General features: G+C 33.1%; 1 protein-coding gene across 1 annotated transcript in view; it reads left to right on the top strand.

The window, feature by feature from the left end:
• Positions 1-13,223, top strand: part of AP3B1 (adaptor related protein complex 3 subunit beta 1) — a 452,161-nt gene that overhangs the window by 298,914 nt on the left and 140,024 nt on the right. Inside the window, exons 16-17 of the mRNA XM_007943446.1 lie at positions 8,399-8,585; positions 9,595-9,725. Of these exons, the coding sequence (XP_007941637.1) occupies positions 8,399-8,585; positions 9,595-9,725 (318 nt within the window). The remainder of the gene's footprint in view (positions 1-8,398; positions 8,586-9,594; positions 9,726-13,223) is intronic.

Here is a 13,223-nt window from a genome sequence, read left to right as displayed (position 1 = left end):
TGAAAAAGAAAAAACATAAAAATAAAAAAGGAGAAAAAAAAAAGAATTGGTGGAGGACAGGGCGCAGGGCACTCAGGCTCCATCTGAGCACACAGACTGTGATAGAGTTCCTGTGGGCCCAGAAGGTAGGTGGGAGTGTGTGGGATGGCTGCACCTCGATTCACCAAGCAGGTGTGGGGTATAAGAGTAACAAGATGAATGTCGTACCTTTTCAGTCTTGTGGGGTCCAGAGTGTCTTTAGGGTTGCTGGAAAGCAGAACGTGTTCTTAAGCCCCAGGAATCTGCGAGAGTGCTATCTCTTTAAATATCCAAAATAGTCAAGCCACTTTTAGACCTTTAAAATAGTGGTGCCCTCCAGACCGGCAGAAGTCCTCAGCTCAGCCTGCCTTTCTCTTCACCTTCTCCTTTTATTCCCCAGCCACTGTGCACAGCCCTCCATGCAGTCCCTGGGTAGTAGGGCTGATTTTTAGGTTAATTCCTAGGTTCTACCACCACTCTGGAATCTCCAAGCTGTCTGTGCCATCAGGATCGCTCAGGATCGCTGACAGACCGCAGCTTCGTGTGTCTCCTTTTTTGGTATTTTCACGCAAATTCTTCTGCTAGTTGGGGTTTATTCCACTTCCGTATCCTTCCGTTCAAGGCTCAGGGTTCCAGGATATCTTCTGTGTCTATGTTAATTGGTTTCACTTTTTTTTGTTGAAGAGGGTCTGTGCAGTCTTTCTGCCTAGTCCATCATCTTGCCGGTCTCCTTTCCTGTCTTTTTCATAAGCTTTTGCTTTCTTCATGTATGATGTTCTTGATGTCATTACGCAAGTCATCTGTTCTTTGGTCACTGGTGTTCAGTCCATCAGGTGTGTTCTTCAAATGGTCTTTAAATTCTGGTGGGATGTACTCACAGTCCTATTTTGGCTCTCATGAACTTGTTTTAAATTTCTTCAGCTTCAATGTGAACTTGCATAAGAGCAATTGATGGTCTGTTCCACAGTCAGCTCCTAGCCTTTTTTTGACTGAAAATAATTGAGTTTCTCCATCACCTGTATTGATGGATACAGTCTATTTAATTTCTCTGTATTCCATCTGGAGAAGTCCACTGGAATAGCCATTATTTATATTGTTGAAAAAAGATATTTGCAATGAATAAGTCATTTGTCTTGCAAAATTCTGTTTTGTAATCTCCAGAGTCATTGCTGTCACCAAGGCCATATTTTCAAACTACGAAAGCTGCTGCTTTGTTTCCAGCTTGTGCATCCCAATCACTACTATTTATCAGTACATCCTGATTCCATATTTGGTCAATTTCAGACCGCAAAAATTGTTAAAAAACATTTAATGTCTTCATCTTTGGCTTTCATGGTTGATGTGTAAATTTGAATAATAGTAGTAGTAACTAGTCTTCCTTGTAGGTGTATATATGTTATACTATCACTGCCAGTATTGTACTTCAGCACATATCTTCAAATGTTCTTTTTGATGGTGAATGTTATGCCATTACTCTTCAAATTGTCATTCCTGGCATAGTAGACCATATGTTTGTCTGATTCAGAAAAGCCAGTACCAGTCCAGTTCAGCTCACTAATGCCTGGTTTATTGATCTTTATGCATTACATTTAATTTTTGACAACTTCCAATTTTCCCAATTCATACTTTGTATATTCCACATTCTGATTATTAATGAATGTTTCCAGCTGTTTCTTCCCATTTTGAGTTGTTCCCCATCAGTAAATGAAGGCCCCAGAAGCTTTACTCCATCCACATCACTAAGGCCAACTTTACTTTGGGGAGGCAACTCTTCCTCAGTCGAATTTTGAGTGCCTTCCTACCTTAGGGGCTTATCTTCTCACAGTGTATCAGCGTTTCAGCTGCTCTTCATAAAGTTTTCTTGTAATAGATCACAGTGTTTCACTGGTATTCATAAGATTTTCTGTGGGCAATTTTTTCAGAAGTAGATTGTCCTGTCCTTCTTCCGAGTCTGTCTTAGTCTGGAAACTTCACTGAAACCTGTCCACTATGGGTGATCCTACTGGTACTTGAAATACCAGTGTCCTAGCCTTACAGTAACATGCAAGCCACCACAGTAAGAAAAACTGGCAGATGAGTGTTGGAAAAATTTACATAGCTTGTATTTTTATTTTTATGAAATATTTCAGACCAATAAGCACAAAATAGCATACATACATACATATCTATCTACCACCAAGGTTAAGTCAGTATTAATATATACCACATTTATCACTTTTTCTTTTTTTTTTTTTTTTAAGAAAATGTAATAGGTAGAGCTACCTGTCTGAACCTTCCTTTCTCGCCCAGTGGTAATCACTATCATATTGTTTGTGTGTTTTATTCAATCATGTATGTTTTATATTTTTATTATGTAAGTATGTTTATTATTATTTTGTAAGTGTTATAATTTTACATAAATACATGTCCTCTTATGTATCTTTTTGTAACTTACTTTTTTCACTTAATATCATTTTTTTGAGAAATTGTTATGTACAGATACAGTTCATTTATTTTAATTGCTAACTCATATTCCATAAAACTAGTAAAGTCTCTACTTCTCTGCTATTAGGGGCAAAAATAATGTTTCACTGAGCATCCTTAGTACCTGTATGTCATTTGTATCACTCTTCATACTTTTTCATTCCTAGTGAGAATTTTTTTTAATCACACTGATCCTTTTGAGATCCCTCCTGAAATTAGATACAAATTTTCTCTTGCATTTCTCTGTGATTCAAGTCCTTGGAAAATCTCCCCTCTCCTCATTCCTTGTACCTTGATCTAGCAAAAGAACTCAAGCTCCATTCATTAATCTCTGTCTCCCCTTACCTCTTGCAGATATTTTATTAATGCTAAAAAACAGAAGTAAATATAATATGTAAAGGAAGAATTTATAGAAAATTTTTAGTTCTCAAAAATGTAGGTACTGTTCAGAAATTTTTTCTAAGACACATAAACAATCATATTTAGACATGAATTAATGAAATTGATTAGATGGGGTACTACTGTTCCATCAGTTTGCCTCTAGTGTAGGTTGAACATTCTATGTAGCTTTCCTTCATTTACTAAACACATTTGCAGGTATCTTCTCTTTAAAAATAATAATTGCATGCAATTAGGATTCATCTTTACTATGCTGAATGAATAAGGAGCTCTGGTGGCATAATGGCTAAGGAATTTGACTGGTGACTAGAATGTTGGTGGTTCAAACCCACCAGCCACTCCGTGGAAGGAAGACTGGGCAGTCTGCTTCCTTGAAGATTTACTGCCTCAGAAACCCAAAGGGGGTTGCTATGAGTTGGAATCAACTCTGTGGTAGTGCGTTAACTGAGTTATGCTGAATGCTGAATTCTGTCTACTTTTTTGTGTTTATTACATTAAAAGTATCTCTGAGTTGACTTTGGGACTGTGTTTTGAGACACTTTATCATCTTGTGTTGACTTATGAAATATTTGATGAAAGCTGTTCTTGAATGTCTGTTTACCAGTTTATTATCATAAGATTTAGGTAAAATTTTTATGTCTATATTTTAGGACTTTCCTTTAAATAATTCTTTAATTTTTATATAACATTCTCCCAAATTCATCTCTCCTGTGGCACAATGACTTAGAGTCTCTTCAATATGAAGAGAACATAACTGATGTAAATAAATGCTACTTGTAATGGTTCTCCAATTCTAAGCAGCAAAAAAAATTCCTGAGATCAAAATTTAGTAAATAGCTATATAATGCTGAGTATTTCTGTTAATGAGAGTATGTTGTATTCCGTTTGTCATACATAATCTTACGAATGAAATGAATTTAAAAGTGCTGTGTAATATCCCATGAGGTTTTGGATTGGCATGCTTTTGGTCGTATTAAAATGTCATGATTGTTTATGTAACCATTGTCTACTTCCTACATAACTCTTGTGCAGAACAGATATCATTTCCTCCTGTTGCTTCAATGTCTTGTGAGTTTTGGATTTGTCCCAATTCTTTTGTTTAATGAAGTTCCATTATTAATATCTGCATTAAACAAGACAGAGTAGGTTTGTAGATCTTCACTTTGTACTTCTAGCTTCTGCTATCATTTTGTCTAGTGACACGGAAGACACCAGTGAGCAGATTTCATTTCAATACATAAAACATTTCAATCTTAAAGACTATGTCTTTATTTTTCCGTACCTTTCCAGATGTAACTTAACTAACTCCTCCCTTTCAGAACAGCATGCAGGGTGAGTACTGATAAAATGAATTGTGCCAGACAAGACAGGTAGGGAAAGCTTAAGTTCTCTTTTCCATAGGTGGTAAGATAAGTATTTAACAGTGCTTTGTTTGCCAGCAGCTTGTTGTACCGTCAAGTTGTGTTGCAGCCTGTGAGATGCATGAAGCTCCAGGCTGCCAGGGGATGCAGTCAGAGGAAAATTTTGGAAACTCCAAGTTGATTGTAGGTGAAATATGGGCAGGAGAGACAGAGCAGTCCTGCTATAAAGATCATCATAGAGAGTGGTTGCAACTTACTACATAGTTTTGTCACTTATTGTATACTATAAATATACACCTATTTATTTTATTGTTTGGAAGCTATTTTTCATTTTGTTATAAATTTAGCAGTAATAAATATTCGAAAATGAAGTGCCTGTTAGTAAAGAATTAAGTACTGAATTTCTGTTTTAGTTTCTAATATTCGCAAAATGCTTATCAACATTTACCATCCAGTATGAGTACTATAATTCTATTACTAAACACAAACCACCAGAAGAAACAATAAATCTGCTTAAAAATGAATTAGTAAACATTTGAAAATTGAGGATTATTTTAAGAAGATTATGCTCCAAGATGATTAAATGCACAGGTACAGAAGGTGTTTACAGTGAAACATGACTTCATTTAGATCATAATAACTTCTCTTGAGTGAAATTTGTTCATTTTTAATTCCAAGTTTTCTTTTCCACATATGAGAAATGAAGCAATAGCTGTTAATAATGTTGTCTCCATTAGCAGAAAAAGGTGTTAAATGATGCTGGCTTTCACATAGAAAATCAGTTAATTCCGATAATAGTTTAACTTTTTGCACTCAAAGCGTTTGTACATGTATTCTGTCAGTGCTGTAAATGGAACCAAAGAAAACCTTATGGGAGTTTATTCTGTCAAAAATGCTGTAAATGCAGTTGTAAATTGTAAATTAGAAAGCTCAACATTGAAGATAAAATTATTTTGTTTTGCTGAAAGGACATTGTCATGGTGAAATCAATGTTCTTATTAAATTAAGAAAAACATGGAGCTGAAGTGTTTTGTGAATTGGTTGCAGTGCATGCAAACAAGCTTTGCTTGTTCCACCAATTGTAATAAAACTGAAGTGGTCATAATTTGTGTTTTTGGTATGTACAGGGTAACTGAACAACAAAATTTTTGAGATGGAAGAGGATGTTGGACAAAAGTACTTTAGGCTGGTAGTATGCACTCTTTGATGTATGTTACCCTTTGGATTTTAGAAGTGTACCACTTTTGTGAAGAACTTTGTAAATTAACTTAAGTGTCCTATATTGGCTGAGGGGGTGGCATGAGAAACAAGCAAGTTTTCTGAATATTGTTAGATTTTGATTTCAAAATCATCTGGAAATCTGTGTGTTCACCAAATAGAATACCAGAAAACTTCAGCTTTTGAAAATTTCTGCAGTAGTGATCCTTGAAAACATAACTTGCAAACAAGAGGACATTGAAATCAGTCCTTAAGCAAGCAAGGCAAGAACTGAACAAGTTAAACAGTTGAGCGCTTAGGATGTAATTTAGAAGTTCTGTAATTTGCAGTGTCTCAACTCTCTTTTGATGCAGCTCCTATTTTTAGTTGGATAAACTTATATTTTGTATTAGAATGAAATGAAATTGAGAAGTTGGTTGATTTTACAGTATCTAATTTTGGTGAAATACTCCAAAGAAGTATAAGTAGAGACAATTATTTGACAGGTTTTACCTTATAAAAATACTTGTTGAAAAGAGTTTCTATGAATGGTGAAGGAGAAGGTAAATATTTGAGACTGAAGTACAGTGAAACCTGTGAGAGCTGGAACGCAACAAGATTGCCTTGTTTTTCAGGTCTCACAAATTTTTGACCCTTGACTTGGTCCAATCTTACCACTTTTCTATTGCTGGTTTTAGTGGAAAATGTTTGAGTTTTCCTTCTCTGATGAGTTTCTGCCTTATATAAGTTCTGTCTTTTGCAGGTTTTACTATACTTCAAATTCTTTCACAAATTTCAACATAAAAAATAAAATTGAGAATATTCTTTGTTCAATACAATTTCTCTGAGCTTACCACATTGCTCAGTACTATAAAGAGGTGTTTTCTCCATTAAAAATACAATGGTCTGTAGAGAAGAGTAAGCTTGAATATGTCAACAATTTCATAATTATTATCCATAAAATTCAGTTTGAAAAGTATTGCAGACTATTTTATTTTTAAAAAAAAGCTTAAATATAATAGTACCATATAAAAATACATTCTTCAGAGAAATACCAGTGCCTTGGTTTTAGAGATAGATACAGCTAAGAAACTGATCAAAATATATGAATGTGATAGCAGTAATTATTCTGCTTATATATTTATTGCATCATTGTACATGGATATGCTTTTATCGCTTAGACAGAATTTTATTTTGGAAATATCCTTTTAATAGTACAGTTCTATAAATCCACCAATATAATAGAACAAATTTGACAATAAATATTTTTTAAATTATATAGTTTAACTACTTTGAATGTCCTATCTCACTTTAAATAGTATCTGTTAGTACATTGAAATAGTTTAGTTTCCTGAAAGTTAATTTTGAGGACATGAAATACAAGCAAACTGTTTTACTCTTTTAGGCTTAAAAATATCATTGCAATGAACAAACTTAATTTCTTTCTCTGATTTATTTTAATTGTAGATTCTAAGTTGCAACACTCAGAGTTTAGAATTAGCCTACTTGTAAATTCTCATTCTACGTTTGAGAAAACTAATGGTTAAGTGTGTTTCCCCAGTAAATTAATGACATAGTTCATTGTGTCACACTTTTCTTTAAGCTGGTCTTTAGTTGTGTTCTTCATTTAGTGAATATTTTGCTAATTGTCTTCAAGAAATGAGTCCTAGACTTTTTCTTATCTGTAGTTGCACTAGCATGGTCTGTCAATTAGTGAATAGCTAATTCAGAATAGCTCTATTAACATTTTCACTTGTATTTTATATAATTCTACTTTAATCAAACTAGGTTAATGCTTTTTAAATACCTTGCTACTGGAAAAAGGTTACTTTCTATTCAAATCAATTATCTTAACCAATTATTATTATAAAAGAATTTACCACCCCATTCCTGTACTTTGACTTATTGTTCTAAAAGTGTCTTTATGCTGCCTGACTTGAGTTCTTTTTCATTCTTTTCTAATGTCTATATAATGTTCTCATGTAAATGATTTACTAATTCTCAGTTTATTTTCCTCATGTATTATGAATCCTACTAATTTATGGTTACAATTGTATGTTTGTAGCCCTCTAAATTAAAACTATGCTTTTTCAATAAAATAACCGGTTTAAAATACAAACCTGCTATTTTCTTAACTTTTCAATTTTGCTTTAATTATTACTAAAATTATCTCAATATATGTTAATGTAGTACATTCAAAAATTGAATTAGGAAATCTTATTATGGTGTAAAAGCTATTATAATAAGTTGTTCCCTTACATAAATAAATAAATGACCAGTATTACTGGAGGCTATAAGCAGCATGGGAGAAAAAATGGGAGAAGTCTTTTATCCTGGTTTTTAGAGGGCATCAGCAGCTTGCTTTTATGAAAAAGTAACAGCTAAATGCACTGCAAATAATTTGCAGTAATCCAGTTCAGTGATTCATGTGTCTGCTTTAATGGGTCATAATTCAGGGTAAAGTAACTGAGTGCAGTCAGAGTGCAGACACTGCTTATGCCAGGGACAGTATCTCTTCATAAAACACACCTCAGGAGAAGCAGTTTGCCAGCCCCCTAATACTCTCTGATGTTTTGATGTCCTGCATATTTTTCCGATTAAGTTTTGAGTGCCATGTTTTTAGTTGTATTTCCACATTCATTATTCTCACGTAGACCCTTCAGCGGGTTTGCCATATATGATTATTTTTTTAATGATGCCTTTCTTTCCACTTCAGCAGTTTAATAATCTAGCACATGGCTGCTTCTCAGTACTCAGCATTCACCTCCCCAGTACAGAAGAGGACATGTGCTTTGGCTTCAAAATTCCATTTACAGCGTTAGGAATGCATATTCCCTGCGGAACAACATTTGTTTGACATAACCATTCATTTTTATTACCTCTTTAAATATGTTTATCCAGAGTTATCAATAATCATAAATAACTGTATTCTCATCTTGTTCTGTTTTTTTTTCCAACAGACAAAATTGCTTACCCAGTATGTATTAAATCTCGGCAAGTATGATCAAAACTACGACATCAGAGACCGTACAAGATTTATTAGGCAGCTTATTGTTCCGAACGAGAAGAGTGGAGCTTTAAGTAAATATGCCAAAAAAATATTCCTAGCACAAAAACCTGCACCACTGCTTGAGTCTCCTTTTAAAGGTATTATTGTCAGAATATAACTGCTAACAGTATGTTACCTAAAAAATTATAGCAGTATTTCCCATTTCTACTGTATATAAAATTTATCTCTTAGAAAATACAAATGATTAACATGTATAAATATGTAAGAACAGTGTGCTGTCTACCCATTTATTTTTACCAGAGCAAGTTTCATATTCATTTAAGCATATATTTTATAGACATTGTTTACCTAAATAATGTCAAGCCTTTTGATTTCATTTGTATTCTTACTAAAGAGTTTAACTGAACAATAGATAAAAGCCATATTCTTCTTGTAGTCATTGACTTCATTGCTGTTTTAAATAAAATAGCTTTTATTTTTTTAAGAGAGATAATTGACTTTCATGGTGAGTTGTTATTAATTAATTATTCTGTATACACTAACAAACATTTCTAAGGGGAATTATCATAGGAGCATCCTTTCATGTTTACATTTGATTTTCAAAGACAGAGAATGACTTGTTTTTTACAGCTTTTTAAGAGAAGTAATTAAATATTTTATCAGTTTAACAAGTGGCCATTCCAGTTGGAATCATAGGGTTGTACATCTGGGTTTTTCATGTTGTTTCTTATTTAACTGTTATAAAGTTTTATATAAATATATATATACTTAAAAAAAAAAAGGCAGTTCGATTTTGTAGAAAAACTGTTAAAATTCTGGATGTGTTTGTGCCAAGACATGTATGTGGATTGTTTCACTGTGCTGTCATTCTTAATATTCACAGTAAAGTAATTTTTAGAGAAGCTCCATTTCAGAACAACACCTCTAAACACACTGACTGATTAGCTTTTTTATTGACCATTATGGGGGAGATTATTGTAATCTATGGACTGAAATCAGTTTTTTGACCTATGAAGAGCTTCCTAGTTTATATTTATTCCTTGACATTTGAGGTAATATGCCAATTACCTTGAGCTCTGATTAGGATTGTTCTTTGTTATATACAACTCGTATTGTTTATTTTATATTTTCCTCTATTTTTAATAGATAGGGATCATTTCCAGCTTGGCACCTTATCTCATACTCTCAACACTAAAGCTACTGGGTACCTGGAATTATCTAATTGGCCAGAGGTGGCGCCCGACCCATCAGTTCGAAATGTAGAAGTAATAGAGTTGGTAAGTTGACCTTTCTGAAATTAATTTTGTTCAGGCAGTGGGAGATTCTCGATAACTATTGTTTTATAGAAAAGCTTTTTGGGGAGTTGAAAATCGACAGTTGTCCTGGTATGTCTAAATGTAATGTGTTAGATATATCTTGTCTCTATGAGAACTAAATATTGTAGTGTTCCTGTGTTGTACATGTACTGTTCCTTTTCTTCAAGGAATAGAGAATTGAATTCTCTGCATCAGTCCACCCACATTTGTGGCATTGCATTTGTAGCTGTGTAGATTCAATTTCTGAGGTATTTAGTTTCATTGGAATGAGCTTTTTCTACTTTTGTTTAGAGATTTGGAAGCTTCCTGTCAATATTTTTCTAAGTAATTTTTGCTGTTCGCTTCCAGAAAAACCATAGAAATTGTTTTTCTGATGAACCTGTTTTAAGTGAAGCCTGAACATAAATTGTGTACCAAAAATGTCCTTAGACAAGGTCACGATTAAAATGAATAATATGTTGCTTTTATATTAAAAAAAAAATCCTGTAAGTGCTCTTTGGATCTTTAAAAAATGCTAGCTACTGGGAATTAATGTTTGTGGTCATATTATAAATGATAAACAAATAAAAGGAGTATGATCTTCTGATTGTCTTTAGAGATTATGTAAAATATATCCAGTGCTGTTTAAGTAAAATTAATAACAAAGAAAAATTAGGTGTTATAGTCCAAATACTTTTCTGGTAGAAAAGATATTTTGAACTAGCATTCAGATAAGCAGAGTTTCTTTACTGATTCCTTGGGAAAATCAGGTAACCTTGTTGCCTCTTAATTTTTCCATATATAATGGAAAAAAATTTCTAAATAGAAGAATTTCTATATGGAAGTGTATTAGGTACAACATGAGTTTGTTTAAACTTTATACTGACTATTGCTGATGGTTATTTCTATTCTCATTTTGAAAATGAGGAAACTGAGGCTCAGAGAACTAAGTAAGTTGCCCAAGTTCACATAGACCTGCAGATTCAAGCCTAAGCCTGAGTCCAATGTTAATGCTCTTAACTACTGAATTTTATTGTGTAACGTGAAGAGAGGAAGCTTCAGCTTCTTTGCAAATCAGTGCTGTTCTTACTACGGCACCAGCATTTTCATATTGTGACAAATTACCTAGAGGTGACCAGAAAATATGTGAAAGTTTTGTGCAACTAGAAGTTAAAGTATGATTTAAATGTAACATATTGTTAGGAAAATGCTATCGAAAAATAGTTCTTTTAACATATTCATAGTCATAAAATTGGTAATGGTGACTAGTATTACACATACTTAGGGCATTCCATGAATTTTCATCAGTTATTAAAAGTAATTGCGTGCTTATTCTTCCTTGCAACTAACTTTGTTGATTTTCACTCAAAGTCCTTTTCAAAAAAGATTGGTGTATATGTGCAACTTTTAGTCAGGATACCAGATACAAAGAGCAATGTGCTTTGTTATGATTCTTTCCAAATATATATTCTCTCCCCTAATTTCTTACTATGGCTTTTTGCTGTTTTTATGATTCTACTCTTTTTCATTACTGACTACGTTGTGTTTTGGCCAAGTAGCATCATCCTTTTATCCCCCCCCCCCATTTCTACCCCACCTCTCCTCCCTACTAGCCCACTTCACCCCCCCCCAAAAAAAAAAGGTTTATCTTCTCAGAAATTGATAGCAATGCTATGAGATTTAATTTGGTCTCAGCAGTATTCTTATATTGCCTGATAGATTGGTTGGTTGGCTGGCTTCTTCCATTTTCATGTGCTCTTCTAAGCATTAACTGTGTTATAGGGACAGTACTTAAATAACCTATTTTCTTATGTTCATTTCACCTGTCCAGTTTAACAGAATCAAATTGATTTCTTTTTCATTTTGCTGACTACGTTCCTGAAATTAATAATTGGTAACCTATTACGGAGAATAATTATAACTGATGGAAACCAGTTCAAGAGAACTGTCACTATCTGTTGATGCCACACAGAAAACAGCTTCAATCTATTAGTCTCTGAGGCATATTGGTTTAAAATTGTTCTATGAAAGACAATTACATATCAAATAATGTACATAGTTTTATTTTTAAATGTGGCTGCAACAGTACAGAATGGAGTGTTCATAAAGTCTTTCTTTGCCTCTCATTCTGCCTCAATCCCCCTCCAGAATCACATTAATGTATTTCATGTACATAATACACTGTGTTACTTTAGTTTTATGAAAAAGTGATCTTGCAGGGTAAAATCTTGTTACTGTGAAATCTAACTTAGTGAAAAAAAATAGCCTAGGTTTAGATAATCTAATATTTTAATCAGAACAACAGGAACCTAATTAGATTGATACTGCAATTCACTTTGAATTATACACCATCATTTCTAATATATCAGATATATTGTATATTTATATTATGATACGATAGTAAGTTTTAAAGATCCTTTAGAATTCTTTTGGTTGGTTCTGGAAAATCCTTTTCCCCTTGTTTCAAAAAGACTGCCTTTCACATTTTAGTGGTATTTTGCTTTATAAACACATCTACCATGAATATTTTATCCCTCTTAAGGATTCAAATTAGTGCCTCTCTACTCCTCTTCTCTTTCCCTGTTATCCTTTTCTGCTTATTACAATGACATAGCTATCTTAGTCATAAAGGCCCATATAAATATAAAAATAATGCTGTTGTCTAGTCTTTTGCCCTTCAAAACCTGAAACTCCCTAAGTATAGAGTCCATAGGCATGTTAAGAAAATAGCCTCTTTGAGGATAGAAGCCCAATTTTCCTAATTTGTCAATTTTGTTTTGCCTAAAAAGCCATAGTCAAATTATTAAGTGAATTTTTTCCATAAATTGAGCCTACCAACTTTTTAGCAGACTTTAGGAAAACATTGTTTGCTTGGATTTAAGAAAAATATGAACTTTAGTATTTACTAAGTATAGATGACCTTTCTTTATATAATACATCTTTATTTATATTGATAGGATAGGAACATTTCAGATGCACATAAAAAGAAAGCAGCACTGCTGATCTTATTAAAGTATTTTATTCAAATATATTCAAATAATTTTTATTCATTTTTCTATCATTGTCCAGATAGTAATTTTCCAGGTTACTGAAGCTCATCTCTTTAAGCAACATACTTTAAGCCCTTAAGCCCTCTAGATCAATGATTCCCAACTCTAGCTGCACATTAGAATCATACGAAGATCTTTAAGCAAAACAAAACTGATAGTCAGGCCCCAATTAAATCAGAATATAAAAAGGGGAACTCTAGCCATTAGTTTTTTCATTATTTGTATTTTTATTGTTTGTATTAGTATTTAAAAAAAAAAAAAAAATTCTTAGGTGATTCTAACACACATCCAGTGTTGAGGACCATTCTTCAATAAAAACCTCTATCTCATGCTATGAATTCCTTTAAAACAGAATATGTACTCTAACATTAGAGACTGGCAGATAAGAAAAACACCATTAACACAGTATATTGAATAAATGAATCTTAAT

This window comes from Orycteropus afer, unplaced genomic scaffold, assembly GCF_000298275.1.
Source record: "Orycteropus afer afer isolate SDZICR_OR568_19922 unplaced genomic scaffold, OryAfe1.0 scaffold00107, whole genome shotgun sequence".
Taxonomy (NCBI): domain Eukaryota; kingdom Metazoa; phylum Chordata; class Mammalia; order Tubulidentata; family Orycteropodidae; genus Orycteropus; species Orycteropus afer.
This window is presented reverse-complemented; position numbering and strand designations above follow the sequence as displayed.